General features: G+C 39.6%; 1 protein-coding gene across 1 annotated transcript in view; it reads left to right on the plus strand.

Moving 5' to 3' along the window:
- The first annotated feature begins 1,663 nt into the window (after positions 1–1,663).
- LOC124555717 (exocyst complex component 3) overlaps positions 1,664–27,995 on the plus strand; it is a 52,166-nt gene continuing 25,834 nt past the window's right edge. Inside the window, exons 1-3 of the mRNA XM_047129725.1 lie at positions 1,664–2,018; positions 19,607–19,715; positions 20,683–20,831. Of these exons, the coding sequence (XP_046985681.1) occupies positions 19,626–19,715; positions 20,683–20,831 (239 nt within the window). The 5' untranslated portion in view covers positions 1,664–2,018; positions 19,607–19,625. The remainder of the gene's footprint in view (positions 2,019–19,606; positions 19,716–20,682; positions 20,832–27,995) is intronic.

A 27,995-nucleotide genomic window follows, 5' to 3' on the forward strand; every position in this document is an offset into this window, starting at 1 on the left:
TCTACTACTTCTTTTACTGAGGCACTTCCCCATCAAAGTCTAAAAAACCTGTGCTTAGTTCCTTGGTCCCAAACTACTTGCTTCCTAATTGCCACACTGTCTACAATTAGACATGAATCGCTGAACTGGTCCCTTACAATGTACTTGAAAACATCTTTTAAGACGCCAGGTTCACAGTCTACACTTGCCACCCATTTTGAAATCAATGGGGCACAGGCATTAATTTTTTCAGGTATTCATATGCTGCTGGTGAATAAAAGTACACAGCCATCGCAAACATTTTCACATTTGTTGTGTATCTATTACCCTTTGATGAGAGAGAGTTGTTCACTAAATTGCACACTAATTCCACTTGTGTTCCTTTCTGATGATTGAGGAAGTTATGTAACTTCTCAGGAAGATGCCCCTTCTCCTTCAATGAACTTATGTCATCCACGGAAAACACTTTTTTCTTCGAATTTTTTCACGAACACACTTCAGTTTACGTTTTAATTCGTGCACAATGTCTGAGGAAAAGAAATGCAGGTTTCGGTCGCCTTGTCTTCCATTTATACTTTCGACTGTATACCACAATCAATTACTGAAGAACCAACTGCACTCTAAATAAGGAAATAATTTCGTTATATACGATTGAAATAACTCAAGGTTTGATGAAAAAATATTATAAGAAAACGTTGGGGGTGTGAAAACATCCTTATACTAACGTTTTCGACACAATTCGCAGCTTCTGCATTGGATAAGTGGGACATGCTTTCCACGGAAGAATTCTCATTGACAACATTCTCCACGCAATCAGCAGCGTCTGCAATGGGCAAATCGAGCACGGATTCCATGACAGAACGCTAAAAACAAAAATATGGACCTGTATTACAACATTGCTTAGACCTATGTAGCGTACGAAATAAATTTACAAAAGTAAAAAGCGCACACACAGCAAGGAAAGTAATTAGCTACCTCAAATGGAGAATAATCGTTTTCACTCAAAATCCTAACAACATGTCGTCGTGACTGTTTATTTGGTGCATCAAATGTGTCGGAAAGTCAAAAACTATGGCACTGCTTCTGGTTTGAAACGTTTCTCCCACGTTCCAGGGCTCACTACGTAATCATCTTGTCGGAAACGGTTTCCGCAAAGAAAACTGCAAGACGTAGGATTAAAATCTTTCCGCTTCACTGAAGTAATCCATGTCTTTAGTAGCTCTGGGTGCTTTAGAGGAAACCTGTTCAAAAACATCGAATTAGCAAACGCACTAAGTCTGTATTTTTATCGTATTGTATCGGTAGTCGTATTACCTGTGAAATGGTAAGTCACTCTCCTTACTCCATCGCTTCGTACAATTGAAATCGGAACAAGAAATCACCATTTCGATAGTCCGTAATTCCTTATACACCGTACAGACCGAGAGTAACTTCTTGCCAAATTCGAATATGGCGGGCAATACAGACGACTGTAATCAGCTGGTAGAGCCATCTATCGGTAGGTCCGGTAGTTGAGCATCCCTCATTTTGCTAGCTTTAGACGCCTGTTGCGCGCATGCGCAGTGGCTGGTAGAGCAGTTGCCTGCAACCTAGTGTCGTCGTGTAAACAAGGCTAGGCTTAGCCCACGACCTGCAATCCCAGGAAATCACGCATGCACAAACGCGCATGCGTTCTTGCCCTGTTGGAAATTTATACGCATGCGCAAAGTTGAACAGAAAGAAAGGCATTGTGTGGACTTACGTGCCTTGCATTTCTGTTTTTGTGTTCTGTGGTGTGATGGCAGATTGCAGATTGGTGTTGACGTTTGAGGGTGGTGGAATAAGATGATGAAGAAAGTAACGGGTTTAGGTCTCATTCGTGAGAGGAAACCCAGTAAAATCATCTGATTTTGTGTTTTCTTCAGTTAAGTCCTGAATGAAGAGTTTTATGTGTGAAGAAAAACGGGCTTTTTAAAGTGGGCGTATTGTGTTTCACAGAGTGGTTGTAATATGATGGACATCTATTAAATTGTGCGATACATTTTAAACTTGGAAAGCAGGTATGATACACACAAATAGTGCCAAAAATCTTCTCAAATATGGAGAATTTCAGTATATTTATGCCCAGCCACATTTTTATATGTCTTCCACTTTATCTCGCATGCAGCATAGTAATGACAGCGTTTGATTTATGGTCACTTCTTTGTGATTCGTTTCCATAAAGCCGGTAATGGCAACTGTCATTTAAGGGATGAAATTTCTACATAAAACTGTGGCATTAAATTTTTCAGCATATTATCAGTGTAATGAGCTGTTAAGAGATTTGACGTGTGCTCGTCAACAGGAGGTCGTTCCAAAGTAGTTTGTTTCATTATGGTAGCACAGCTTCATTATATTGCCACAGATACGACGTACGGAAAACAATGGATGTTTTTAAAGCAGTTACAGGCGTACTGTGCAGGAACACGTCGTGTGACAATTTCGTGTGAACGTCATGCCTGTAGGCCTACGCCCGATGAATCAGCATGAAATCTGTCAGTTCAGTTCTAACACAATGGATGAAGTCCATAATTTTTGTGTTATCTGCAGTATGTATAGCTAGATACATTTACTGCTATGTAAGGGGGTAAGTAAACATAAGATTAAAGAGATAGGTAGGCCTACTTTTGGGTAGGCTACGTGTTTCTAGTGGGTACAAACTTCTTTCAGTTGCTCTCGTTGTGAGGATTGATATAATTTAAATCCCAGGTGCTAATTTTAATTATACAAACAAACATTGGGGAAAAAAGGGTGAAACCATAGAATGATATAGTCCCTACAGGTTAGTTCGTTGTTGAAGAGCGAGAAAAATTTGAAATAATTGCCAGGCTTGGTAATTATTTTGTTGCTTCCGACTGACTAAAAAGTTAAGTAGATTATTGTAAGGTTTAAGTCTAGTATATTTATTGGCTGAAAGCCTGATCAGCATACGATAACTTGTCCAAATGTGGATGGATTTAACTGTTTACTTACAATTTTTTTTTTTTTTATAATTGGTTTGATTATTCATCCAGGGCCCATGGTACAGTGATATTGTATATATCATAATACACTGAAAGTAATATGATCTCTCTCTCTCTCTCTCTCTCTCTCTCTCTCTCTCTCTCACACACACACACACACACACACACACACACACACACACACAGAATACATAAATTTGCTTTATGAGGGTAGTCCAGGTGGTCAACCATGGCCTTGATGAAGGAACCACCCCAGAATCCCTTAATCAGTATGACCAGACAGAGGAACCTCCATCCTCCATATGAGGGTAGTGCAGGTGGTCAACCATAGCCTTGATGAAGATACCACCACCCCAGAATGCCTAAATCAGTATGACCAGACAGAGGAACCTCCATCCTCCCAAATATGTCATCGGCGTCAATTGCACTTAGTCATTCAGTTGGTCCAAAGTAGATTTTGCTTTTCAGCACTGTAGACATCAAGGAAACCTGCTGGTAATTTCAGAACCATGAACTTGCTGTCATGCCCTTTTCACGTACATTCACAAAACTTCCTCCAAAGCCCATAAATGTATCATTATTCGCTAACTTTTTTGCCATGTCTTATTCTGTCTGGAAAGTCATTGATATACCTCTGTTAAAAACAGAATTAGACCCAATACATTACTCTGAGGTACACACATTTATCTGACAACTATTGTACTAAAATTTATCAGTAGATGTGTGAACACACTGTAGCTACTGCAACTTTTTTTCCAAGTAAGACTGGAACCAACTCTTTCTTATACCTCATACATCTAGCACTTTTAGCTTGTTTAGTTGTATTTTGTGATCAATAGTGTCAAAAACCTTAGAAGAGTCTACAGAGGCCTCTTACACTTTCTGTAATGTTATCTGTCAATATATTGACAGTGTGACGGCACATATTGATATACTGTCAGTTGTACATACCACATTAGGATACTCTGACATTGCGTACTATATTAATTTGAAAATCTGCTATAGCTTCATGAATTACGCAGCACTTCAGAAAAATGCTTATACTGTGAAAAGTATTATATTTACAATGATTAATAAGAAGTCAGTGAAATGGATGAGTCACCAAATTATCACAAAACATAAGATTTTGTAAATTAATTATGTTAATGTAGCCTTCCTGGACAGATATAGCTGCTGCACGGGTTTCCATAATGATTTCATCAATTGTTTGGTGATATTACAGAAGTAAACTTACTGTTTGAATGACCTTTCTGTCTCCAGAAATCTATTAGGTTATTCCTAATTTCTTGTTGTAGTGACTGATAACTCATTGACATATTTTCTTCCCCAATGTCATATCAACATTATTAGTTGTGTGATGTGGGACTGGTGTGAAAATAGTTTATGAAATCTTTTGGAAATGTGGTTCTGATGATTTCTCAATAAATCAACATGTGACAAGTCGCTCTTCTTTCTCAGCCACTTTCTAACCCTTATACTCGTTTTCATTGTTTTCTGTTTTTTCTTGCTAGCTACAGCTAACATTATTGCAGTACATTGGGTGCTCGTCATCTTAACTTTGTGAAATTGTGTTGTCAACTGACAATATTAACAATAATACTAAGTGATATTTGCTTTAAAAAAAAGTGTATTGTTTAAGATTGATATAGATGTTTTGTGTGCCACCGCAAATACAAATACACGATCCACACCCTTTACAGTAGTTCACTGCAGCAACTTGGGCATTCGTATGGAGATAGCACTGTATGCTGTATTTGATAATCTCTACACCAGTGCTGTATAATACAATACTACCATGCTGCAAAATACTGTAATTAAATTTCAAGCTGGTGTAATTGATTTTCAATGGACTGAACATTTTGATGAAAAATTGATAATTTTGAGCAAATTTCTGATATATGTGTGTGCCTTTCAGTGTGGTACATTCCATCTTCTGTGGACATTTTGATGAACTCTCTGGACTCTCACTAATTAACTCCACTAACCTCCCTTTTCCAGTCCTGTGTAGGTGCAGACCCTGTCAAGTGTAACCCATCTCCCGATAGCAACACTGGCACCAGTGCAGTGTGCACCCGGTCAGCAATCGTCAGCACCAGCTCTTCATTTACTGACTGTATAGCACTGCCAAGATGAGGTGGATCATGCTGCTGGAAAAATTCAGCTGTGCTCACATTGGTGGCTCTAGTTAAGGAAGCTATTTTTCTCAGGTCCAGAAACTACGATGTATGCCGTATCCCTACCTGTACTACTCCCTGCCTCATCCAGTATCACTACCAGATAATCTTCAATTAAATCCTTACACAAATGCCCTAACCCTGAATCACACAATTTAGCTCAGCACTTGGCTTGAAAATGCTGGTGACTTGGTACTTTTCCCCCTAACTTCTCTTGTAACTGAGGGCCTATGTCTCTGTTGCAGCAGTTTTCTCTTTTTTTTTTACAAATATTTGTGCTTTTTGTAACCTTTATGCTCACAAGTGGTCTGCTGCACATTTCCAACTTGTACACCCGATTCCATAGTGAAGTGATAAAAGGGTTATTGTGCTTCTGTGTGGACTAATGCTGAGGTTTGCCCTGTTCCATAAAATTTTTTCTTGAGAGTTGATGGTGGATTGGTTCATCTTTCAGAAATGCCTCCTATCCATACTACTCTCCTGCATTCAGAGGCTTCAGATTTGGGGTGGGGGATATTGTTTAAACGCACAGGACACGCACTTCTCTGTTCAAACTACCTCATTTTCCACCTAAAAAGAGAATATTGCTACAGTACATAAAATGAGAAAAACTAATGTGTGTCGTACTGCTGGATAGAGAATTTTTTCTGTCTAAACACTTGTTTCACGTTATTCTGAAAGACCACATTAAAGTCACATGTGGGTATAAGACTACTTATTATAAGAGAAAATTGTGCAAAGGGCATTATGGTACAAATAACTTTCAGATGGTAAATTTTACTGTGTCAAACAGGTGTTGTACTCGGCTTCATTACTGGGATACTTAACCAAATATGTTTGAAGATGATTACTCAATTTGTAGTCTAAGAACCATGATCTTTCAAGAAGCTGATGTTGGTTGCTTGGAGAGAATTGAAACCTGTGGCAAATGGTACACATGCATTTGCTTGCCTGAAGTGACAGAGATTAAGATACACTTAGGTATAGGTATCTTATGATTAATCAAAAGTTTATTCAATATATGTAGCTGCTGTGTGCTTCAGAATACTGGGGGACACTCCTGATGCCCTTTTCTTACTACATCAGCCTTTGTCTTGATTCCAGAAGTGACTGATTGGCTACAACAATGGCAGTAATATGTCTGCCTTAATTAGAGACATTACAGAAGACTTTCAAAAATCCAAGGACACCTTGAATACAGTACTACTGAAGACATTTCACTTCAGGTTAAACATTATAATATCTAAAACTGATGGTTTCAATACCTCTTCCTGTAGATACAAGAAAAGCTACACAGCTAGTATCTCTTTGATATGTTTGTATATTGCTGCAAGTGGCTTTTCAGAACCAAGCAGGATTAGGACATAATACTTGGAATGTATTTTTAGTATGTGGTTACAGATTTATGTGTAGCATAGCCTGTTGTCTAGGTTATGTTGGGAAGGTGGTAGTTTTGTTGAGTGTTTGTGATGTATACAAATGTGATGACATGGGAACCTCGGCTTCAGGTAATGATCAGTTCAAGTAGCAGTTCTGAGGCAGTTAGAGTGCAGAACTTACACACATATCATGTCACTTTAAATTGTAACCTAATCTTCATTTCATATATCACAGAATTACATTGGTTTTGGTGTCTATCTTGTAAATGTGTTGTAATTAATTGTGCCATTTCAAGAATTGAGACAGCTTAACTAGTTGCCAATGTGCTTAACTTAGTTTTACTCATTTTTACTAAACAATGTCTATTCCATTTAATTTCTCTTCGTGGCATCTTTCAGACATGAAACTGATAGTATGGAAAGATAGAATTTGCTCATCAGCTGGCAGCAGATAGAAACCTGTAGAAAGATGTAATATTGTTCAGTGTTTGAATTAGGTGTTCTTCCACCCTGGCAGAAGAGAGAAAGGGATTTGAAGAAAAGACTGTTTAGGCTTCTGGATTCATTAAAGTCACCCAGGGCTTCAGATATTTGTAGACTAATCAGACAAGATAGAATGGAATGCTGGATTTTTAGTACTAGGTGGGATTCGAAACTTGGGAAACTAAAGAGGGCAGAGAGAATAATTGGCAAGTCAGAAATGAGTGGAAGTCTGTCATGAAAGAACCAAAACGAGGGAGAAATTAAAGTGCATGAAAAAGGCAGAAGGTGCAAAAAGAAAATATGGAAAGACCAAGATAAACAACAGTAGAGGAGTAAAGGAAAAAATGTAATAAATTGGGACCAAATGGGTGGCAGGAATCAATAACATGTTGTAAAGGAAGTTACCATTGGCAAAATTCTATGGAACTAATGCCTGGAGGGAGAATATAAGACAGAATGTGGTAAATTGGGCACAAAGGTCATCATTATTGTGTTCAGAACAGAATCTGCAACTGGGTGTTTTGTGTTGCAAGTATAATCTTTGTGGATTCATCTTTACTGACAGCTGGGTGACTGTCACACCAATGTAAAAGGTTGTGCAATGACTGCTCGTAAGTTGGAATATGATGTGAGTTGTCTAGCAGGTGTATCTCTCTACGATGGAACAGGTCTTGCCAGTAATAGGGCGGGTATAGATAGTGTTAAAGAGTGCATAGGAAAAGTCTTATAGTGGGGGAATTCAGTGATAAAATTCATAAGGTGAGGACATGACTTTAAAGAAAAGCTATTTTAGGTTGTGTGGAGACAGTTATGAATAGGGTGGACCTCATTTCATGGTATGATTTCAGAAAATTACAGCCCATCTGAAGATGTTGGTTACTATACTATATACCAGTATGGTACAAGGTAATGAGAAGGTGCACCCGTTTGTTACTTTTGAGAGGAATCAATAGTTCCAGGATGAGCTGAGGCACTGGTAGGCTATTAAGACTGGTAGTGTGTTCCCATAAGGAGTCAGTATCTGAGGGGAGAAGTTTGCTGTGAATGCCACACTCCGCATGGAAGGCATAGCAACCGTCAGACTAGTGTTGTTTGTTGGTTGACTTGAGGTATGTTGAGGTGTAGATATGATTTTTGGTAAGGCTAAGACAGACACAAAGGAAGCTGGCATGACAGTTTGAAATGTAGCTGTGAAAAATAATAAAAAATGCAACAGTTATCTCACCATGTGTCCGTATGACAATATTATCAGTGTATCTAAACCACACAAATAGCTGAAGGTGATATAAAGCTGATATTAATAAATTTTTATTTTGTTTGAGTGCCGAACTACACTAACAGATAGTAAATGTGCAGTTGGAACACTTTTCTCATAATTTTTGTCATTGACATAAAATTTTTAAAAAATCTGGTTCTTAACTGACCAGCTTTTATCATCAACTGCATGAACAAAAACTCATTATTGCTATCTTCCCACAGTCATAACACAGTTGAGTGTATGATCCATTGATGAGGGTTTGTCTGAATTTTAATTCATTTGTCATTCCATTCTTGTGTGAAAATGCACAGCACTTAGCATCATAAAGAATCAGAACTTTGACAAACAATCTGGCAGTACTGTTGTAAGTACCAGAAAGAAGTTTCAGCTGCCAGAGTTGATTGGAGAAGATCCTCAAGCAGAAGTAGTAGCAGTGATAAGGAAAGCTGGTGACATTCTTAATGTCTGGAAGAAGAAAGTACTGCTGTTGGTAGTAATCACACCAGAGGTACAGACCATAAGTTACAAAAGTTAGGATCATAGTATCAGGTCACAACTGTTGTTTAGCTGAGCAAGGCTGTCAGGTGATATGACTTACTACCCCTATGTAAGGATTTCAGTAAAGATGACCAGGAAGTAATAGTGAGTGCAGCATGTAACAGTTTAGACAGAAATGGTGTTTGAAGTAGGTACTGACCTGAAAATATGGACTCTTTAACTGGTGGTACAAATGTATGCTCTGTTGAGCTAATCCAGCACCACGATGAACCTTGTCTCTTCACTACTGTGTGGTGATTTAATGTGGACTTGGAGAGGGTACTGATGGCTGTTGATAGTGGTATACATTCCATGAAGAACGTGCTAAATTATTAACTGCAAAAGGTAGACTTAAGTGTTCAAGTTCCACTTTGGCCTGGGAGTACACAGAAACCACAGAAACAGTTTACATTACTGTAGCCATGGTTTCTAAGTTTTTATGTGTTTAAGGAAATAATTTTGAATTTTGATTCATTTTAAGATTTATTGAAGATTCGAAATTGTGTGTTCGTGCATCCTTTAACAAATAAAAATGCACAGCACACTTGAAACTGTAAACATGTCATGGCCTCCTTGTTGGAATGGTGGCACTGTTTGTGCAGTGGAATGACTATGTAATCAGCAGGCTGCCCCTATTAACTGTTAATGAAGGAATGAATACATTCTAGTCACAAGTTACACTCTGCACAGGCAGAGCGATTAATGAGTTGTGGCCGCACTGGAATGTTCAGAAGGAACAAAGATGTCGAAGGTGTGTGAGAATGCCCTCATCTCATGGAGCTATCTGTATACATTGGGTTGCCAAATGAACTCCGAGGCTGCCTCTTAGTGCCAAGGCATGACTGTTAATGATTCATTTAAAATTACTGAAATTGAAACAGCAAGAAGGAAAGCATTGTAATAACAACTTAATAGCTTCCCCATTGCTATCAAAAATAGGGATGAATGGCGAAAACTCATTTTTCTGATGGTGAATTTTATGCTATTAAAAATTTAGTAGGCTTGTGAACGAAACATGGTATTTGTGTAATAGGTACAAGTCTGTAATAGTGTTGTTTTAGTAGTTGCACTAAATATTGCACATGAGTACATTGTTCTGATGCTGGTAGGGAGTACTGGGCTATGGCATTTCACTAGGCATGGCCTGCCCCACAGCAGGGTTGGGGAGAGAAGGTTTGTGTAACTAGGTAGTAAGAGTACTGAGGGTAGGAATGGCTTGCCACTCATGGTCAAAGCTGTTGTCATGGGCAAGAGAACTAACCCTTTCATAGGATAGACTGACAACAGATTCCCCTTCTTAAACAGTGGTTTCATCACATTTAGAGATTTCTGTAAAAGGTTCACAGAAAGTAGAATGTGTCACACAGGAGGGAGCACTTACCAGTAACATGGAAGAAAAAGAAAGTGTAATGACAAACATCACAGAATTATAAATCCCTTATCAAGATATGTAGCCTACCGAAAACAAAAAAGGCTGCTTGATCAGTCTTTGAATAGCATAGTGGTGTGCATTGCAGTAGAGGTGGCCAAGAATTTCGCTTGCATGATTACTATAGTACCCAGCCTGGCTGGCACATTTCCCCCAATGCCACGCTATGCTGTCTCACCATAAGGAAGTGAAACTGCAAATGCACGACATTTAAATGCCATTGCAGCCACACTTCGTATGACTTGGTTTTGCATTTCACATTTCTCAGAAGCAAAACAAATTTTCAGTATTATTGAATTATTTTTGATGCACTGAAGACACACAGTTTTTATCCTGTACAAACTGCTGGCATACAGACAGACACAGACAATTGCGCAGCTTTCCACATTCAGGTTGGCACGCAATTGTGACTTGTTTTGTTTTGTAATAAAAAGAGTCTTTAATACACATAGGTTGGTCAAAATGTTGTAACACTCTTGCACCCTCATTATGGAAACATGGAAACTACCTGAGAAAAGCAATGTAGAATACCTTACAGTCTCTTACTGTGGGCAGTCTGTAGCCAAGTCCACTTAAAATGCAAGGTCTGCAATCCAGTTTGGATGTTCTAATGTTTGTTCCTGAACTCCTTTTTTCATCATAAATTCAACATTAGGGAGTTGTAAATTGAAAAGTCATTCCAGGCATGCTCGTTTACTTAACAGTAATATATAAAGTCTCCATAGTCTTTGTTCAGTTCCATTGAAAACCGTTGCAGTTGACACACTGCATACCACTTCAGAAATTTTCTATTCGTACCACCAGTTTCTATAAGCTCCAAGCCTGAAAATTTAGCACAAAGTGCTTTTGATGTACAGAGCAATGAATCCCATCTGTTAATTGTAGTCAGTTTTTTCTCTCTCATTGCCAACTAATACAAAAGAGTTACATGTTTGCACCTGTTTCTGTCCTTCAAAGTAGTCACTAGCGTTGTGCAGAACCAGTTGCCAGCGATGTGCAAGGTGTAGTATACCATTAGCAGAGCCTGTTCTGTTGATGGTGCGAATGGAGAGGTCTACTGCCTGTCGAATCTCTCGAACAGTTCATAAGCGAATGCTGTGAAGTGGTTCCTTCATCCTCGGAATGAAATCAAAGTCACAATGACTTAAGTCATATTACTTTTCGTTTTTGGAGCATCACCTGCGACCAGCTTTGCGAAAGAAGCGGCGACACTTTCTGTGCAACCAACCCATCATATTGCACGACAATGTGCGGACGCATACAGCACAAGCTGTGGCTGCTCTGTTTGGTTGATGGGACTGGGAAGTACTGTACCATCCACCACACTCCCCGGACTGAAGTCCTTGTGACTTTGATTTGAGTCTGAAGATGAAGGAACCACTTCGTGGTATACACTTCAGAACTGTTCCAGAGACCTGACGGGCAGTAGACCGCTCCATTTGCACCATCAACAGAACAGGCTCTGCTAATGGTATGCTACGCTTTCCACATCACTGGCAATGGGTTCTACACAATGTTGGTGACTACTTCGAAGGACAGTAACAGGTGCAAACATGTAACTCTTTTGTATCGGTTGTGAATAAATAGTTGTCACTATTTAAATTCCAACCCGCGTATATATAATTCTCATCACTCTTCTGTAATCCCCACTCATTTTTAAAGGCTTAAGATGATGGATTGCTAGACTGCCTCTTTTTATCCAAATAGCCACTGGACCTGTGACATCCTTCATATCATGAACAAACAGTGAAGGGTAAACTGTGCAGACACCAAGATTCTGCCGAACTGAAGAGAGTTGTGCTTACTGATAAATGCCACATCGCAGTATTGAATGAAATGTCGTTCTGTACTGGGTACTCCCTGCAAGGAACAAGCAAAGCCGAGACAGGCCATGCCATGGCCTGTATGCCCTGCACACGTGACATCCGCACCCTGTGGCTGGCCCAGCATTACAGAGTGCTGGTGTACAGACACTGAAATACAGTGTGTAGTGCTATCACCATAAGGTAGGAAAGCTGCTACTGTAAAACTAACGTATGTTGGGGGACCATGCATTTCTATTAGAAATGGAACACATTAATAGATAGACAAGATCTAATCACAATGTGCATGAAATTTTTGAAAAGTCAGCCACTGAAGCTTGACATCCATGAAAAGTTAATCATTTTGTGCGTGTATTTCTCACTTAGTGGCAATGTGCACACCTTTTTCAACAAAGTAATTAAAATCTTGGGTAGTCTCTCAGCTCACAAAACTAATAAAATCTTATCTGGAGATTTGAACATAGACACCAGTGTTAGGATGGAATGAGGAACTTTGTAAACATCCTGAGTACTTTTGAAATGTTACAAATGGTGAATACAAAGATGGCTAAAAATGCACCTTCAGCCTTAGGCCATATGCTTAAAGATATGAGCCAGGAAAATTTTCAGTGTGCTGGTAGATGTGAAGTATATGTTATGCTCTTATTTCACAACTGCTCGATAATAAAGTTACTTGCTGACTTTGAAAATCTCACATAACTACATACTTATTAAAGAATCTTGTGAAATGTAAAATAAATACTTTCTCCAGGGTATTGGCCAACCAAACTTCGAATGAAGTGTGTACAGAAAACTATTTTCAGAATTCTGGATATTGTTCCGACTAGCTGAGGGGACATTTCCAAACATGGTCACTTCAGCAGCAGTAACGCATTAGCAAAGGAAAATAAATAGATAACTATAAATACCTGCAATTCTGTACAAAAACACTTACTATTTCACAGTTCCTAAATTCTTATCACAGTACCGACTGTAGAGAGGGAGAGATTTTAGAGGGGGGAGAGAGAGAATAATATAGAAGGCAGAAAATTGGTGTGGGACATCATAAAATGGGAAAAGGCAGATTGAAGTACAATAACAAAGAAAAAAATGTGGAGGTAGATAAGCAGAACATCCACAGGGAGTAGTACATTTTGTAAAGGTCTGTTTTTCAGGTATTTCAAAGATGCTGCAATAAAATTTCCCTAAAACAGGTACAACACCCAGTATGAATTATGTAGCAAGCATAGTGTTTTGGTTTTCCAAAACAGAATATGAAGTCAGGAAGGGAATGCAAAAATTAAAAAAATAGGAAGTCAGCGGGCACAGATTATGTAACAATCTATTCTGAAGGCATTCTTAGACAGCATAGAAACTCCACTAATAAACATAAATGATTATTATAATTCAGCTATTTTTCCAGACTATCTAAAGCATGGATGACTTGTTCTTCTTCTAAAGAAAGACAAAACAAGTCATACTGAAAGCGACAAGCCAGTTTCCGTAAACCCCCCCCCCCAAATCAGTTTCAGAAACAGCAGAATTTATCATGAAAGGCAGATAAGTGAGGTACAGTAACTGAATAAATAATACCTTCGTAACAAAAACAGTTTGACTTCTTCAGAAGTAAAAGTACAAAGAATTTACAAAAGTGCTGCTTGAAGTATTTGATAATTGATCATAAACTACCACTAAAAATTAAAAGCATTAGGTATAACAAGGATATCTAATGAGTATTTATAATAATACCTGAAAATTTGGGTGCCAAAGTTAGCAACAGCCCAGGACATAAAGAAAACAAATAGCACTCACTTCGGCTTATGAGAGAAGACAACTCTGTCATGTTAAACAAACGAAAAATCTATAAACTGTGTGTTAAAGATCAATATTGATTATCAACTGACATGGAACGCACATACATATATACTGGCAAAAAAAAGTCATTGATTTTTTTTTAATATCCTTAGGTTCCTATTATCTACATCATCACAGTAATCATCACAATAATACAGACAGTGTGTTATGATGCGACATGTCATTCATATGTTACACTTAGTTCTTAGTTATGGAATTCTTCTGTGGTGATGAAATGCACAAAACATGGACAAATTTTCAAACTGAGGAAAAGGACAATAAGTATGATAACTAAAAGCAGTAGTTGGGCTAGTAGTAGTCAAGTATTTTACTACCTTTAATGCAACAAGTGAGTTCATATACCAGTCTGTTGTGCAAACCAGAAAAATCATATGTAAATATGTCACAAATAGTTCTATACATGATCATGTAATAAAAACTAGTTTGCACATACATTTTCAAAGGAAAAATAAATTTAAATCTCAAAACACCATTTTCTGCAACGGATTAAAATTGTATAATACGTAGCCCAAGGAGATGTAAGGGAAAACTAAAGTACATTAAAAAGGCAGAGTGCACATCTTAAATAATGCATGTTACACAGTGAAAGAATAGTTTGAGAACTCATAGTGGAGGTTAATAAAAAGTGACACCTAAAACATAGGTAGGGTAGACATGGAGATGTAACAGAGGTTTAGCGTGGCATAGTCATAACCCTGAAGTCGCATGTAGGTGTGTGTTGATAAGCAGTGAACAGTTCCATCTTATCAAACTAATAGTTTCAAGTATGTATAAATGTAAGAGCACTGTACATTTAGTATAAACCAAATAAGGTAGGGCATCTGTTAAGACATTAGCTTCATCTTGACTTAAGTTTTCTTAGATCACTTTGGCCAAATGCTGGAAATTATTTCAACAAAGCCACAGCCAACTGTCTGCCCTCTTCTCATTAAACACATTTATAAATTCATACATCTGTATAAAGGACTTACATTTTTTTCTTGTAGTAAGCAAACGTATACCATTGTAATTGTAAAATCCCCCCTTTGGTATCGAGGGCTATCATAGATCCACGGTTATTCCTTGGCTATAGCAAGAGCAACTAAAAAGAGCCTTATAACTAGTCAAGCTTTTACCATGATGACTCAGCTATTATTAGGACACCTGTAACAGTTTTAGCACAGCTTACAACCTTTCCCTTAATCATTTGGCTTAATTACTTAGTCCCCTTATAGGGTTTTCTAGATTTCATAGAAGTGTGGGCCATTTGGAAAGCACACCTAATGTGGAGCATAATTTATCCATCATGTGCTGTGATCTTCTGCACCTACTGTTAGAGTGGATTTATGTTTGGACCCAAAATTCTGCGCAGGAGCCAATCCACTATTGAGGGAGGGGTCGGGTCAAAAAGCTGTCAAATCTGACAATGAAATGTCAAATTATAAAAATTATGAGAAAGGATGATTCACAACAGCAGCAAACCAACCACAAGGCAGCTGATAGGATGATAGTCCTAAATCTTAACAACATAGTAACAGAATACAGAGTGATAGCGACTTCATGGTTTGAAGATGGCAGTCTAGCCAAAATGGATACATCACAGTAAAAACACTGAACTGCTATCAAACTTTGCAAGCATTGTGTCAAAATCCACACCTAGCAAGATGACTGGGTCTCAAGACAGCCACTACTGGTTACATGCCTATGCCTGTTTTTCAGATGTGAGAGGATATATCAGCTCCCTTGACCTGAAACTGACAGCACTAGTGCTAACCACATCAGTGGAGCTAGAGATACACATCATCAGGGAAGAAGACACCTGCCAACCCCCCCCCCCCCCCTACCATCCCCCTCCTCCCCTTGAAGGACCAAACATATCAACTGTCTACTACCAACCAGTGGCTGATAGCCACAGGCTGTGGGTTGTAGAAGAGAATGGTAATCTGCCTCAGAACTCGAGGCAGGAAAAAGTTCCAAAAACTGCAACCTTGTAGTGACAAGAAGGAAGAGTCAAACATTAAACCAAATTCTGCAGCTCCAATTAATACCCCCCCAGAAGTTGAATTTATGAATGACAATGAAGAATCTCACATTCAGGTGGAACATGACTCCGCATCAAAGTAACTGAGACTCCAGTTTCCCCATCACTGCTTTCTCAGATCCCAGTCTGATATTCTTAAATGGAACAGTAATGACTACTGCAAAAATCACTGTAACACTGAGAGCGCATCTTAAGGAGTCTGCATGCCCATTCACTCTGATGCATTCAATAAGCTGTGCAACAGACCACTGCATTAGAAGGTGTGGCTGCCAGTGCCTGCTTGTCAGTTAAGGTAACTGTACCAACCCTGACAGATCTATAAAATATCAAGAGCTGGTTGAATTAGTGGAACAGCTGCCTCCACCCTTCCTTCTACTGGTAGACTTTAATCCCCACAATCCTCTGTACGGCAGTGAAACTACATCTAGCAGGGACCAAGTAATTAATTTCAGAGCTGGGAGTCAGCCTACTTAACACTGGAGCTACAACACATTTCAGTAGTGCCCATGGAACATTCTTGGACATAGATCCTACAGTCTGGAGTCTGAGCATCTCACCTTTGGCATCTCATCTCACCTTTGATCCATTGGTATGTCCATAGTTCCCCCCCCCCCCCCCCCCCCCCTCTCTCTCTCTCTCTCTCTCTCTCTCTCTCTCTCTCTCTCTCTCTCTCTCTCTCTCTCTCTCTCTCTCTCTCTTTCTGCTCCCCCCCACCCTCTCCTCCAACTGGCTAATCTGAGACGAGTCTACATCCATACCCCAGATACATGCAGCTAACAGCACGTTTCATGAGGAAAAATACATTTTAGTGTATTCTAGCAAACCTGGCAATGCTTCGTAACTGCTAAATATGTTTGATGGTTGGGTACATGTCCTCATCTCCTCCTTCCCCCTGTCTGTCTCTGTCGTCCCCCCCCCCCCTCTCCATTTCCCTTTCCATCATCTCTGATGTTGAACCTTGTTTACTGTTATTGCAAACAAAACCTTGTCTGGGTGTTGACACTGCTTAAAATTAATGGGAAAACAGTTGGTATTATTGTTATATGGGATATGAGAGGGATCTCTCCAGCTGCTGTATCTGTAAGGCTAGTAGCTTCAATGACAATATTTTGTGTGGTTCTTAATCTTTGAACGGGTAGGATTACAACATTTCAAATGATTCAAATTGCGTGCTAGTATTCTGATCATACACCAGTAAGCCACAAAAACTAAATTTCCTATTTTCCGTTAAAACCAACATTGAGGGAGAAAATACTACAGCACATTGTTGTGCATGCAATTTTTTTAAATGTATATGAAAAAGAAGAAGAAGAATGTATCTGAGAAAAACCAGTTGACTGCTGGTTTAAATGCCCTGGTATCAGTTAAAATTGACTCTGAAAAAGTTTACAAAACTGAACATTTTCACATCACTGTGTTTTCTTTCTCGCAGTTGGTTGTAGCAGAAAACCTGCAAATTGTTATTGAAAAATTACATAATCTATGTCAGAATGCATTTTCATTATAAAATCTTGTAAAAAAATTAAGTAAATTGGTCAAGCACTTTTCAAGATTTTTTGCTTACAATGTATCTTCTATATATTATATATACGTGAAGTGAATCGGTCAAGAACTTTTCAAGATTTTTGTTAGAGATCTTTCCGTTTTATATGCTACATGTAGTGTTGGCAGAAGAGCCAACACTGTTTTTCTAGAGGAGGCCGAAATGCACGCGTTTAATTACACGCTGACTGGTGTTAGGTCTGGAACAGGTCAGAGAAATAAGACTAGCAAAACAGGAGGTAACTGGTAGAATACTTAACTTTAATCCACAATTGTAGAACATCTCTCGTTACAGTACATGCTTCATAATATTAATTATCAATTGAATACGGCGCCTTGCTAGGTCGTAGCAAATGTAGCTGAAGGCTATGCTAACTATCGTCTCGGCAAATGAGAGCGTATTTGTCAGTGAACCATTGCTATGAACGTCGGCTGTACAACTGGGGCGAGTGCCAGGACGTCTCTCTAGACCTGCCGTGTGGTGGCGCTCGGTCTGCTATCACTGACAGTGGCGACACGCGGGTCCGACGTATACTAACGGACCGCGGCTGATTTAAAGGCTACCACCTAGCAAGTGTGGTGTCTGGCGGTGACACCACACTACATATATATTTATATACCACATATGTTAAAGGAGTATGTGGTGTATGTCCGTCTGAACATTTATTAGAGTATCGTGCAAAAATCTGAATCAAATTGGTCAAGAAATTTTTGAAAATTTTGCTAACAAAGTCAATCAATGACTTGTTTTTGTATAGATGTATCGATTTAATGCATCTCAATATTTTGCATGTGAGGAGTGAATGTGTAAGGGGTAACTTGTGCTGCACCATGTGGTCTCCAATACTTTTTACCTCTGCACTGCCAACATTTTTAAATGTTTCATGCATGTATTTTATTAATGTAATAGTTTAAGCTAATTGACTATATAGCCCATACTGCCCTCATTTTCACACCCCATTTTAGTAGTACTGGCTATGATGACCCTTTTTGGAGTATCCTTCAGTGACAGGTTACAGTTTGTAGCTGCTTAGGTTTTCCCTCACTTCTATCCGTCTGACTTAACATCGTGTCACGCATATTATTTATTTATTTATTTATTTATTGTTCCGTGGGACCACATTTAGGAGAAGTCTCCATGGTCATGGAACGAGTCAATACATGAAATTATAACACGATTGTAGAAACAGATAAAATGAAATATAAGAAACATATTCAGGCGACAAGTCGTTAGTTTAAATAAAGAAAATCAAGAATGTAACACTGGAATTTGCTTAATTTTTTAGCTCTTCCAGGAGCTCCTCGACAGAATAGAAGGAGTGAGCCATGAGGAAACTCTTCAGTTTAGACTTAAAAGTGTTTGGGCTACTGCTAAGATTTTTGAGTTCTTGTGGTAGCTTATTGAAAATGGATGCAGCAGAATACTGCACTCCTTTCTGCACAAGAGTCAAGGAAGTGCATTCCACATGCAGATTTGATTTCTGCCTAGTATTAACTGAGTGAAAGCTGCTAACTCTTGGGAATAAGCCAATATTGCTAACAACAAACGACATTAAAGAAAATACATACTGTGAGGGCAATGTCAAAATTCCCAGACTATTGAATAGGGGTCGACAAGAGGTTTTCGAACTTACACCATACATAGCTCGAACAGCCCGTTTTTGAGCCAAAAATACCCTTTTTGAATCAGAAGAATTACCCCAAAAAATAATACCATATGACATAAGCGTATGAAAATATGCGAAGTATACTACTTTTCGTGTTGAAATGTCACTTATTTCAGATACTGTTCTAATGGTAAATAAAGCGGCATTTAGTTTCTGAACAAGATCCTGAACATGGGCTTTCCACAACAGCTTACGACGATGATGATGCCACAAACCCTGAAGCTGTCAGCTCCTCTTCTCTTGTTCCCCATAGTATTATGTAAATTTCTTGTGGCGACGAGGAACTGATAACAAAGATATTAAGTCCCTTTAAATCCATAATCACCATCATCTGTAATTTAAAATAATCCTTGGATGAATAAATTATTAATACTAACATTAATACTGGTTGTCTGAATTTATGAGACTGTTTTTGCCAGCCTCAGTGTGATACTCACTGTAACAGGTAACTTATATGTGACATTGTTTTCTGTTGCATAGGTAATCGTGTATTACAGACATGGATGTTGAACAGTTAAAAGCGGAAGCAAGAGCCACAGCAGCAAAACATGTAATTAACATGTTACAACGACCTGACCAGTTGGAAAAGGTAAAACTGCAAAACATCTATCACTAAAACTACTACAAAGAAGAGCTTCCTTTTCAGTATTATTAGATAGCATTCCTTGTGATATACATGTATGCAAAACACACACACACACACACACACACACACACACACACACACACATTGTAAGCTATTTCTTATGTGCATCATAATTTTGTGTGTATATGGCTTTCACATTAGGTTATTCTTTATCTTATTACACAGAATTTCACTCAAATATATCAACTTTTCTTTCTTTTACTTTGTCTTCAAAAGAAAACCATGGAGTTCCTAGCTTTACTGTTAGTTTTCTTGAAGTGTGTCTGTAGTCTGCTACAGTTCTGTGTTGTATAACAAACTATTTAGCCCCCCCCCCCCCAATCATATTTAAACAGGGTAAACTAGACACGGTTCTTCCATAAGATTTGAGAACATCGAAAAAATGAGGACATTTGGAGGAAAATAAGTTCTGTGTGAATTTGAACTGTAGGATACAAACTTGGCTTTTCGTGTCTAATTAATTCACCCTGCGAGAAAATCAATATCATAATTCCAGGGAAGTAGCATTGTTTAACATGAAACAGTTTAAAATATGGAGGATAAACACAGTGGATGGAGCTTAAAGATTATTCAAAGACTAGTTGTTCTTATTGTTGTCTTTAGTGGTTTAGAAACACTGGTAACAGTGGAAAGCTGTAAAAAGTAACTGCACTGTTTTAATTTCCTTTGGTTGGCATAAAAGCCACACATTCAAAAGTAATGGTTATATAAATTACCAAAGTTTTGAAAGGTATATAAATTGGGGAAATGCTTTGAAGGTGGAGTGGAATTTTGTGTGTTGATTTCATAACCTTTTAAGATGAAGTCCATTAAATGTGTTTTCAACAAATATATTCACTATAAACTGGAAACTTGTAACTTTATTATTCCAGTACTTTTTCAGTTAGTAATAAAATTTCTGCTTTTGAAGGTTGAACAGTATAAGAGACGGGTAAGCAGAAAGAAAGCATCTGTTGAAGCTATGTTGAAGACGGCCATGCAGAGCCAGCTTGATGGTGTGAAAGTTGGGCTAAACCAGTTGCAAACAGCTCTCAATGATATTCAAACAATAAAGGAAAAGTATGTCTTCATGTATTAATAATAGCTTAATTGGAATGTTACAGTTAATGCTCTTTACAAATAGTCTTCAGTTTTCTATTTATGTAGTAATAACTTCTACAAATTTTAAATATGAATGGTAATGAACTTCCTCAGCTAGTTAAAGATACAGTAGAGTACAGATTTACTGTTGACTTTACACATTAGCTCATGAAAACTGGGCACTCTAACTCAGTATTTCTTGAAAAAGAAGGCTGCTACAGGTTATCCAGTGCGACTAAGCTGTCTGCCATGGAACCCATGTCACTGATATGCTTATGATTTGTTTGCAGTTTTAATTAAAACTGTGTCTAGTTAAACATGTACTACCCAACAGCTGAGAAACCATTTGAAATAAGTCAGTAGGCCTACTCAAGCATCCACTACCACATTCATATTCTGTATCATCTGTCATGTCACTTGTTTTATTAGCACTACTGCTGGCAACCAGACATTGAAACTAAGCTACAATTTTATAAATCAGCTACACCTACTGCACTCAACTAACATGGATGTCTGAATTTTATGAGAGTTGGTAATTGCAAAATGCTGCCATGTCACAAAATCTGTGTTGATGGATAGACAGCTACCTGCATCTACAAATTATCTTAGCAAGTATTCCACTCTGTGTGTGAACTTACATGTCTCCCACAACACTCAGTGTCTGTTGTCACAATCTTATTTTCCTTGACAGCTTATATTGTCACACATTGGCACCTTGCTTGCTACATAGCATAAGTCGAGCAGCAGTTCCAGTTCCTTAGTGGCAGTACTTACAGTTTCCAGTACATGTTCTCACACATCTGCAGTGTTGCTCCACCCAGTACTAAGTACTGTACCATCCTACCAATCTTGGTAGAACAACTTCTACTAATTTCCTTCCTACACATCTGCATGTCCTTTACTTGTAAATACTTCTTGGTATAGTTTCCACATGCTTTACCAAATATAAAATCAGCTACACTGTTGAGAATCAATAATTCATCACTAATTAGACCCAAAATAGTGCTTCCCTGTTGCTCGTGGGTGTCTGAGCAATGACTGTGACTGGATTTTTTCAAAGCACGATTTTTGAGACTCAGTGTGTATTCTGATCAATGCATCACAAAGTAGATACAATGTTTAAAGTGCCCGAAGTTCATACAGTGTGGGATTTGATTTTCAGGTAATCAACAGGAAGTAAGCGTACAGCCAGCACCTCACCAAAGCATATGTTAATTGTTTTTCGAGTTACTTGGTATGGACTAATAAATATCCAATTGTTCTGGAATAAAGTAGGAAAAGATCTGTAGGTGGCGAAATGTATATATTATGCCAAGGCCAGAATGACACAAATCTCTGTTCACCTCCATATTGCAACTTATTTCACATCAATCATGAATAAGATAACACACAGACCAAAGACATTACCCAAAGCTCAAGTCATGGAGGAAAACATGTAAAGAAAATAATGTCCTGGTCATGGTAGTTCAATGCTTTTTTTGTAACTGTCTGACTCGAATTTGGTAGCTTTACTGAGGTAACGAACTTTGTTACTAAATAATTTGATCATGTGCCTAATACAATCACATGTCTCTTTCATTTTGCAAATATTAATTCTTAATTACAAAATAAAAATGGAAAATTACAATATATTCCAATAACAAAGTCACTAATCAATAACTACAATACCATTTTGTCTATAGCCCCCATTAAATAGTTCTGTGCACCTTTCTGTGAATAAACAGAATTACTCAAACATACTTTTACCATATGATATGACAAAACACTTTCAGCTTTTAATTATATTCTTTAGCAAATTCTTCATACTATTTATGTACGACACAGCTTGCATGGCTGCTCTTTACATAACCTCAACGACAACTTTCTGCACTCTAACTTGGTGCATGACCAGTAGCACTTCGCCATTGTTGACATTAAACCAAGACAAACCTTCTGCCAGAGAAAAAGTGTGCTCCGCTTCAAAACTTTCAGAGTACTATATCACCCCATCACAACACCAAAGATAGCAGTACTACTTACAAAAACAATTGCTCGTGCAGGTACACCTTAAGAAGTGCCATCACTGTTTAATCTGCTACTTTAGTGCTAAATCAATTCCAGTAATCATAGGGCTCAGCATTTGAAGGAGCTACACCATTCCCGTAAAAACCATTGAAACACATTGTGTCCAACCCAGAAAGAACACCTTTTTAATCTATAGAAATGAGGAGGTTTAGGGCAAGCAATAAGAAAAGTTTCAGGAAACAATTAAAGCAAGCTATTCAAAACATCGCCTTGACGTTGGGAGGTGACTTAATGTAAGTTGAGGTCTATTTGAGTAACTTGTCAAATGACACTCTGCAACATGTTGCGGTGTGACTGTTCAAAAGTCGATCATCTGCACAAATCTTCAGTGGTGTTAAATCTTCTAAAAACGCTGAAATAGATAAAATGATGTGTGTTAATATGAGTCATTCCTATTGCATTTATAATTTATCTGAACTTTGTGTGAGGATAACTATTTAAGTTTTAAAAATTCAGTTAAGTTTTTGGGCTTCTCCTTTGATATTTTAAGTCCACTCCTGTGCATGTTGTCTATAAATGGCATACTGAGATGGCTGAAATAGTTCTCCTTGCTTATGTTGCAAATATTGCATCAAGCCATGTAGTGGTAACCAACAGAGGGTATGAGAGATTGTTCTCCAAAATCAGCAAATTGCCAGTAGCAGTAGTTAGAAAGACATTTCATTCATTTCTCTACAGGACAGAATATAACACCATTAATAACAATATATCATGGGGTATAGGAAATATGTGGAAAATATTGTTCAGAATTCTTGGACATGCATATTAATATGAACTTAAATTGGAAGTCACTTCTCACAGATAATATAAAATTGTTAAGTCTGACAATATTTGCTTTATGTGTGATTGCTGCTTTTGGTTATAAAATCTCCAAATTGTTAGCTTAATTTGTACATTTCCGTTCACTAATGTTACATAGAATAATACTCTAGGGCAATTCCTTTCTGTGATCTGAAGTATTCATTGCACAAAAATGATCTCTAAGAATATTAACTGATGTAGTTCCTCAAACCTCATGTCAACAGTTGTTTAAAATCTAGGTGTGTTAACAGCAGTGTCATGATACTCTTATTTATGGATTTTGTTGTTACAAACCAGGTACAGTCTGAAAATAGTATTGTTTGTAATTACAACAAACCTCCTAAGGGGCTCACTACTCTGGTGAGTACGTGCTTGGCTACCAAGGAGCCCCAGCCTTTGCAGCACTACTTCACCTTTCTGTGCTGCCAACCTACACTTCAGCTCTCTCTTATCTCCTCTGTTTCCATTGGATGGTCCATTTGGTGCAGACCCTGCCTGGGAATCATTCACACTTTTGGTCTTGATTTCTAGTTTCCTCCGTGGTGCTGTCTTCACCTTCCATTAACAATTATATGGTCCCCATTCTTGAGTTTGACCTGCCAGCTTTCCAAATTTTACATAAGTATGTGTGATGCAGGGAAGGTGGCCCATTTTGGTGTAGGCTCCACCGAGGTCATCAAATACCTGCACAATGGTAGTCCCCTGACCATGCAGGGTTTACACTATAGGTGCCTGCACTGCACAGTTCCTACGTATGCCATGGAGTATGTACCCCTCATGACTGGGACATGGGGACTCCAGGGAATGGGAGAATGGCCAGGTAGCCATTGCTATGGCTGGGTGATGCCCATGGGGAGAGCCCCTGTCCAGAGTGGGTGGCACCATGGCAGATACTTCGCACATGAAGCGACTTAAACTTTGTCCTGCTGGTGGTCACATGGCCCCAGCAGTCTCTTCGAATATAAAGGCCTTTTATGATGCAACGAAGTACAATCCCAATGCGTTCCCTTCTTTAGCCACGCTGTGGGAGGAATGCGGGACGGGAGGAATCCAGGACTAGACTACAAAGAGCAAAATCCTCTCCTCAATACTTGGTTTGTATCAGGATTGATACAAAACTTTTATTTTTTGTGGAATACATTGAAGACAAATACAGGGGAATGCAGCCATCTCTAAGATGAAGAGTGATTCCCTCCTGATTAAAACATCATCTCCTGCTCAGTCACAGGCAAAGTTGGGTAACATTCGTGTGACAGTCACTCTCGACAAGTCTCGTAAGGTGCAGGGCATCATCTTTCACCATGATCGTCTTTTGCAATCTGATGATGAGCTACAGGTGAACTTAGGGGACCAAGGGAAAACGGAGTTGCTACCGTGACCTTCATCTTCGCTTGTGAGGGTGATACATTGCTTGAGAAGGTCAAGGTGATGGTATAGGGTGTGATCTGAAACCCTATGTTCCTCCTCCTATGAGATGCTTCAGGTGTATGAAGTTTAGACACATACTCCCATTGAACCACTAACCCTGTCTGCAGGGATGGTGGGCATCGGCTGCACTCAAACGTTCCTTGTGCCCCCCCCCCCCCCCCCCATCTGTAAAACTGTAGTGAGCACGACTGTCCCTGCTCACCAGGTGGCTCCATTTTAAAGTGTGAGAAGAAAATCCAGATGTAGATGATCCTGGACAAGCTCACATATCGAGAGGCCAAAAAAAGTATGAATGTCTTAATCCTGTACAAATGACTCAATCGTACACTACGGTTGCAATGTCATTGCCTTCTCTCTCGACGGTGCCTTCTTCTGTTGCGCTTCTTACAGTGGGCCCTCAGAGCCACCTGCCTGCCCAGGTGGTTGGGGGCCCTTCTGGTGCCTCACCATGCCCCCTTCAAGAGTATTGGCGCCCCACCTGCTGGGGACACTGCTCCCCATTCCCCAGTTTGAGGTGCTTCATCCTCCTCTGGCTTCTCCAGCTAGGAAGAGGTCCTTTGGGACTCTTCCTTCCATGGTTCCAGCTTGTCCACAGTCAGATGCCAGCTGTTGGACTTCTTGTTCTTCCACTGTCCCTGAAACCAATTGAGGAAACCTTTCCAGTCCTCATAAGGAGAAGAAGGACAAAAAGAACTCGTCTAAGACAAAGGAAATTACAGTGGCCCCCACACCACCAGACTCTGCATGTATTCCTGTGCCCCAGGTGGAGATCCCAGTGACCCCTGAGACACCAGATCTGCTATGGCAGTGTGCTGTAGAAACCTCATGACCAACTGGTTGCAGCATGTAACCCGGGGCTATAACCTCACCCCCTCACCCCTCCCATGCCCCCTCCACCCTGGTCACTTCATGTCCCCACAGTATTCAGAGAGTGTGATCCTCCAGTGGAATTGTAATGGATTTTTCCTCCACCGGGCTGAGCTACGACAGCTTTTAAGCACTTATGCTGCATCCTGTATTGCCATCCAGAAAATGTGGTTTCCAGTAGCTTGGACCCCTGCCCTTCGTGTTTGCTGAGGTTATTTTAATAATCGTGCCAACTATGAGATGGTATCGGGTGGAGTCTGTACAAATGTGCTGGACACTCTATACAGTAGCATTGTGCCTCTTGATACATCTCTGGAGGCTGTGGCTGTTTTGGGGAGGGCACATCTGGATTTTACAATCTGTACAGTGTGTTAACTGTAAGACGGCAGAGTTGTGAGGGGAGTGCGGGGAGAGGAGGAAGCAAGCATTGGCTGGCGAGGGGAGAGGAGCCGTTGAGGAGGGGACAAGGCACGCCTACCAGTTGCAGTGCTGGCACTACAAATTGCGCGTCATGCTTACACGAAAGCAGACGAAAGGCTTGGAAGTAAAACTCGCGTTTGTGGTGATACGCCAGGACGATTCTTGGTAAACTGTTTGAATCTTCCAATGCTACGCATGCTTTGTCCTGTGTATGTAGCAGCTCTCACTGAAGATTTGTAAATGGGGTGAAGAAATTTTTTCTGCTCCCTTTCCCTTTCGTAGCATTCGATCACACCCAATATAATTTTGCGACCATCGCTACATATTGCTGGTTTCCTTCTAACCGTAGGCCTACCGGTAGGGTCCGCAGCTTGTGGTCGTGCGGTAGCGTTGTCGCTTCCCGTGCCCGGGTTCCCGGGTTCGATTCCCGGTGGGGTCAGGGATTTTCTCTGCCTCATGATGACTGGGTGTTGTGTGCTGTCCTTAGGTTAGTTAGGTTTAAGTAGTTCTAAGTTCTAGGGGACTGATGACCATAGATGTTAAGTCCCATAGTGCTCAGAACAATTTGAACCATTCATTCTTCACTCATTTTGATAATGTTTAGCACAACTGTACAATAAAAACACACAGTACAGTACAGCACAAAACAATAACGAAGCAGACGACAATGACTACCTTGTACAACACAGTCAGCTACGTAATGTTGGCAGCAGTCGAAACTGCGTGCCTACCGAAGCCTCCCGACGTTTACCGATTTCTACCGATTCAGGACTAGGGAGAGGTCTGCCATCTAAAAGTTTACACACTGTAATGTTCATCTCCCTCCCGATGACATTTTATTCCAGGATGTACTGTCTGCATTACTCTCTCAGCTCCTCCCACCTTTCCTAGTCCTGGATTACTTCAATGCCCATAACCGTGTGTGGGGTGTTACAATGATCACTGGCTGTGGTAAGGACATTGAAACTTCACTGGCACAGCTTGATGCTTGCCTCTTGGACTCTGGTGCCCCCACACACTTCAGTTTAGCACACACAACTTATTCAGACATTGATCTGTCCTTTTCCAGTCCTGGTCTTCTACCATCTATCCACTGGAAGGTCCACAATGACCTGAGTGATAGTGGCCACTTTCCAATCTTCCTGTCCCTTAAGCAGCATTACTCCTCTGGACGCATGCCCAGATGGGTTCTCCGTAATACTGACAGGGATGGGTTAACCTCTGCTGTTGTCCTGCTCCTGATTGCAAGGCAGTATCGATGCGGCTGTTCAGCATACAATGGCAGCCATTCTTTTGGCAGCCAGCCAAACCATCCCCTCTTCCTGTCAATCCACTTGTCAGAAGATGGAACCGTGGTGGACTGCAGAGATCACTTCAGCCGTTAGAGATTGTAGGCGGGTTCTCCATCACCAAAAGTGGCTCCCTTCCCAGTTGTGATGACCACGTAGAATATCTTAAAAACATTATCCTTACCGCCACAGAATGTTCCATTCCTCACACTTCCACTTTACCATGCCGTGTCCCGATCTGTTGGTGGACTGAGGCATATGGTGACGCAATTTG

The sequence above is a fragment of the Schistocerca americana genome, chromosome X (genome assembly GCF_021461395.2).
Source record: "Schistocerca americana isolate TAMUIC-IGC-003095 chromosome X, iqSchAmer2.1, whole genome shotgun sequence".
Classification (NCBI taxonomy): Eukaryota; Metazoa; Arthropoda; class Insecta; order Orthoptera; family Acrididae; genus Schistocerca; species Schistocerca americana.